This window comes from Berghia stephanieae, chromosome 12 (assembly GCF_034508935.2).
Source record: "Berghia stephanieae isolate SIO BIC M18660-M18661 chromosome 12, UCSD_Bste_1.3, whole genome shotgun sequence".
In the NCBI taxonomy this organism is placed as follows: Eukaryota; Metazoa; Mollusca; class Gastropoda; order Nudibranchia; family Aeolidiidae; genus Berghia; species Berghia stephanieae.
Genome location: NC_088371.1, coordinates 30,568,322 through 30,574,042, shown reverse-complemented (window position 1 = coordinate 30,574,042; position 5,721 = coordinate 30,568,322). Strand labels below are relative to the sequence as shown.

General features: G+C 35.3%; 1 protein-coding gene across 1 annotated transcript in view; it reads left to right on the top strand.

Moving 5' to 3' along the window:
• Nucleotides 1–2,209: 2,209 nt before the first annotated feature.
• LOC144957632 (NXPE family member 2-like) overlaps nucleotides 2,210–5,721 on the top strand; it is a 17,137-nt gene continuing 13,625 nt past the window's right edge. The window contains exons 1-2 of the mRNA XM_078888976.1: nucleotides 2,210–2,947; nucleotides 4,229–4,342. Coding sequence (XP_078745102.1) covers nucleotides 2,210–2,947; nucleotides 4,229–4,342 — 852 coding nt within the window. The remainder of the gene's footprint in view (nucleotides 2,948–4,228; nucleotides 4,343–5,721) is intronic.

The following is a 5,721-nucleotide window of genomic DNA, read 5'->3' as shown; positions in this document are numbered from 1 at the left end:
GATGTTACAAATATGGATAGAGGCAATTAAAAATAAAACAAAATTCAGTTTGAATTTTGTAACTATATTAATTAGGGCCCAAGTTATTTACATTTGAAGGAGAGGGGGTTCAAAGATAAGAACACACCCCGAAGAAAATCGCTTTTAAAGATACACGTAAATACATATTCATTACACATTGTTTAAAATACAGTTACATTATCATCGCAATAGGACTTGCACACCGCATTCATACTCAAAAATAAGAAAAAGAAAGCTCTTTTATAACGCAAACCAAAATTTGAGCCTTTAATTCCCTCTCCTTTTTTTTTTGTTAGCCTTCTTGACTCCCCGATGTGGTATATTAGGGAAAAGGGTGTTAACTCTCTCCTTCCCAACAATAGGAAAATCGTCGTTACGATACAACCAACATTTTTCTTATTCAAATTTCCCTGGTACATCACAAAATTAAAAAAAAAATTACCGTGTGTTGTAGAGCATGTTTTGCTAAAGAAATTAGGTATCGCAAGAACTTGCTGCTATTGTGTTTGAGTGATAAAAGACAAAACCCCCAAGATACTCAAAGTCAAAGTGTTTCTTTTACCAACGACTTTCAAAGTTATATTTTCCTGATTGCACTCTGAGTGGCGTTAATGAATTTTACAATTTTGATAAATTTTATAACCCCCCCCCCCCCACACACACACACACATGCACTGGGCGCAATCTATGTCTTTCTTATGGTACACGATCATTGCCTGATATTACAGACGAAGCTGGAGAATAGAATACCTTAGATTTAATTGGGAACTGGTACTCTAAAAGAATATCGGCAAGACAGAATTGTTTTCATGAAATACGAGTAAATTATGTCCTCTAATCGTAGACCAACAAAATGGAAAGTCTTGGATCATTAATTAATGAACTCAAGGTAAAAAGTGCAACTTATGAAGTCCGCTCGAGTGAAGGGTGCAAAACTATCGTATATTAAAAACACAACTTTTCAGGGGAGACAAAAAACTGTTTAAAAGTCACAATAATCAGTGGATACCCGTGAAATTTACCAATACTGTGTAAAAAGTGGCGAGACGAAATATTGTTTGGATTATAAGTTATTAAAGTTAAGATAATTTGAAAGTATTTTATTTGAAGCAAGCCTATCATTTGTTGAGATATTTTGAGGATAGAACAGAACTAAAACTATCGTACCTCGGAGTTTTTAATAGACAAATATATTATGAGTTACGGTACCTGAAACAAGTTCTAAGAACCATAGGGGTGATTACTCTGGAGTTTATACATAAATAATAATAATATAATATAAATTAATATTAAAATAAAAGCTATGAATATAATCAAAGATTTTATAAGGCATTGATGTTTTGTACACATATAAACAACGATTTTGATAACTTTCTATGGGTTGTGATTAACACCGAGAAGCGAGCAACGGTAATGATACAAAGCATCGTTTACAGCAATCAAGCAAACAAAAACAAAAACAATTTTATGTTTAACAGTTTGACACTTATTTGGCAAAGAGACTATCATAATTCTTACTTACGATACAGGAATTTGAAGTGAAAAGTAAAAACTGGTTGTAAGTCAAGTTACAATAGTCTTAATTCCACAAATGTGTAACCGTTTAGTTAAGATATTTCTTCAAATTTGTATAACCTTTTTGCTTTTTATATGATAGGAATATCGACAGGACACAAGGTGCGCAGTATTTCAACGCACAACATATATAGAAGCCTATATAGAGTAGAAAAAGGTGTAAATGTCTCCATGCAATAAATCCGATATAGCGGTGAAAATAATCATCATTATTATTTAACATCTTGTCTTAGGTGCCGGAATACAACCCCGACAATTTAATTTACATTATCTTATAATTTCCAACCTTTTCATCTGCAGCTGAACATTGGTGTGATCTACCCTAGAGAATACATCCGGGCAGCTCTACATCAGTGCAAAACTATCATAACTCGACTAACAATAGTTTTGCACCCAAACCTCGCGCTACTCTATATCATTTTACTTTTTAATTTTCATTGTGATAATCTTCAAATTGATAATTTCAAACATGAATTTAATATGAAATGTTGATATTGATATTATGTTATGAAGTTGTTTGTCTATGTAGAGTTTCAAAATGATCGTAACAAAAACCTAATAATAAAATTTCGGTCTTCTTTGTTTGTCCTTTTCCGTGACGCTAAATCACTGAATGTCCAATCCCAACAGTCCATGGTCTTATGGTAAAAACCGTGAGAGATCAAGTTTTACTTTGGACAAAGATCGTGATACGCTGTATTCTATCAAGCAGGAACTGATGAAATTCTCGAGTAATTTCCAACATCTCAAAACACAAAATCTGTCCGAGTTCAATCAAACCACCACCACCCCGACTGAAAACCAACTAGAAAAGTCTCTGATCTTTAGGAAACAAGTCACATTGGCAGAGATCGACTTCCGATTTTGTCCACAGACACACCCCTCGTGCATTCACAACTGTAGGTGCAAGGATGATTTATCGAATATCAAAACAGTTGAAGGTTGGGAGAATGCACTCAAACATGGAACAATTAAAGGAAAACCCCTATTTAAATCCTACGAATATCTCTTCCCCTGGGAAGAAGACTACCTGAGCAAACCGCCCTTGAAGGATATAAACGAATTACCCGACTTAGAATTATCAAGGATTTGGTTCTTACCCAATGGAGAACGGCCGATTATTAAAAGCAACGTGATATGTAATCGATATCAAACGATATCATTTCGTGTGGATCTCGTCAATCGATACGGCTACCAACGACCGCTGGGTGGAGACGAGTTGAGGGTTTGGATAGAAGAAGATCCCAATACCAGATCTGGCAAACGGTTTTCAGCTACAGGTCATGTTGAAGATCTTAGAAATGGAAGCTACCTGATCACTGTGACACCGTTTTGGACAGGGCAGACACATGTGAGTTGAATATGTCAAAAATATTCTTTCTTTTCTTTTTTTTTTTTTTTTGGTAAGCCGGTTATTCTTGTAAAAATGTTATTGTCCATTATATCTGCCTTCACACGTGTGCGGCTATGTGGTCTTGTGGTATGCCACTCGCTCTCAGATCGAAGGTCCTGGGTTCGAGCATCGCTCGGCGTATAGTTGAGTCCTTGGAAAAGACTCTTTACTCATATTCTCTCACCGTACTTAGGTGTAAAATGAGTACCTGGCCGTTTACAGCGTTGTCTCTGTCCGAAAAAAATTTTGTAACATCGCCTAACAGCCGTCATGTCCCGTCCTAAATGTTAAATGTTGCTGTTGGCCAGGGACCTTTGTAAAGCGCTTTGAGCACATTTAGTGATATTGCGCTATATAAAAACACGCTCAAAAATCTCAAAGCTCAATAATATGTATAATGATATGCAGTTTACACAAACAATTTGTGGCATCAAACTATCAAACCACTAAGTCATTTAATCTAAGAGACGAATAAAACTTATTGAAAGATTCATTAAGTATTTAGAATTGGCTGAGTGTTATCAGAAACAATTTTTGTAAGCTTTCGTTTAGAATTCCGACCTCTTTTTCAATGCTGTCAAAGTTTTGTAAGGATGTGAAATCGTTCAGAATGCGTAACTCGAGAGTGCAATATCATGTGCTATCAATGCAATACAACGATCTTACAGTTCGCAACACAAAATAATGAACATGTTTTTCTTTGATTGTAAATTCAATTCATTATTATTTAGTAATAAACAACATTGAATATAACAGCTTAAAAAAATAACAAAATACCAAACAAGGAACGTCTCGGGCTCAAAACCCTTCTTCAGCCAACAACAAAAAACAATAAAGCCATAAATACATTACTGAATTCCAGATAGACGAAAGATATATTTTAAAGTCCTCTCCGAAGAAAGATCTTGGAAATTAAACCAAAAAAAAAAGGCGTTCGGTATGTAACTAAGGAGTTACAAGTTGAGTGGATTTAAAACAACGCATAAAATTTTGGTGCGCAATAACAACAACAACAAAAAAAAACACAAAAAACCCCCAAACAAACCAACAAAAAAAAAAACCAAAATAGGGAAATCGCGGAGTAGAGTAGAAAAAGGTGTAAATGTCTCCATGCAATAAATCCGATATAGCGGTGAAAATAATCATCATTATTATTTAACATCTTGTCTTAGGTGCCGGAATACAACCCCGACAATTTAATTTACATTATCTTATAATTTCCAACCTTTTCATCTGCAGCTGAACATTGGTGTGATCTACCCTAGAGAATACATCCGGGCAGCTCTACATCATGCAAGGATTGGCAGCTATCGCTTCATTTATGGTCGGTTCAAACACGATAACGTAGAGGAGGTATAACTTCAAAATTAGTTGTAATTTAGTAAAGCGACACCTTGATAATTGCTCAGATAGATTAATACATAATCAATTATCAAGATGTCGAAATGTTTTTTCCAGATATTTTTGCATACTTTCCACTAAAAAAGGTAACAAAATTTCTCATGATTTTAGCTGTAAAAATCAATCCGCTCAGAACGACCAGTGTGGCCCTTCATGTCTGGAGCTGGAAGAGACTTTAAGCTTGAGGTTTGTTGCTTGAATAGGGGGTGGGGGGGGGGTGATGATTTTTTTTTACTAGAGCTTTTTATATAGCGCAATATCCACTAAATGTGCTCCAAGCGCTTTACAAAGGGTCCCTGGCGAACAACAACACGTAACATGTAGAATGAGACATAACGCCTGTTAGGCGATATTACAATTTTTTTCCAACAGAGACAACGCTGTTAACAGCCAGTTGGTACTCATTTTACAACTGAGTACGGTGAGAGAATGTGGGTAAAGAGTCTTTTCCAAGGACTCATTTTAAACATTTTAGCAGGAAAACTTCAAGTCCTTCAAGTTTGGATCGGTTTAAAAGACTATCATAATGTCAAAAACTCGCATACCTTGGACATGAAGGAAGACCTCGCGAGGTCCCAGGTTTGAGGAGTTTTGCCAAGATGAGTGTGATTTAAATCGGTTGATATTTGAAGGGCGAGTTTTTCTGATCAATTCTTTAACATACCTGGTTTTCTAAAGTAAGGCAGTTAGCTGGTTAAAATTGAATTTCAATCCATGTTTTTAACGTATAAATTTGTTTCGGATATAATAAATCGGTTTGAAAGTTTCTTTAATTTGTTAAAGTTTACGTTTCTAATCAAAGAATATGAGACAAGATACAACATTTTATAATCTCTCTGAGAGTTTTTGATTTTTAGTGCTGTGTGTTTGCCTCGAATATTTTGTGATCATTTCTCGTACGGTATGAAACTCCTTGTCAGCCATGGTCAAAGGGGTGGCTTAGATGGAATGAGCGGTGTTGGAAGTGGTGGTAACAATGACAACTATAGTGATAGTCGATTGCATTCGATATGTACACGAGGGTAAAACATAAGAACGGACATCCATTAATACTGAACAGTGTCGATGGTATTATAGCTTATGGTTTATCAATGGCAAAATGCAAGGGAACTAACCGTGTATAAGCTATATGCCATTAATATTTTGATGATGTTATCTCCCTTCTCATACAAATAATAATGGCAGAATTATAGCAGAACAATGGGAATAATAACTCCCTTATCTTTTCTGCTGCAGTTCGTCGTGTTTTTGTTATGTCTTGATCTGATGGCTTTACTTTATTTCTTTTAAATATCTTTAAAGCTCATTAATCATCCTTCCTGGCTGAGTTT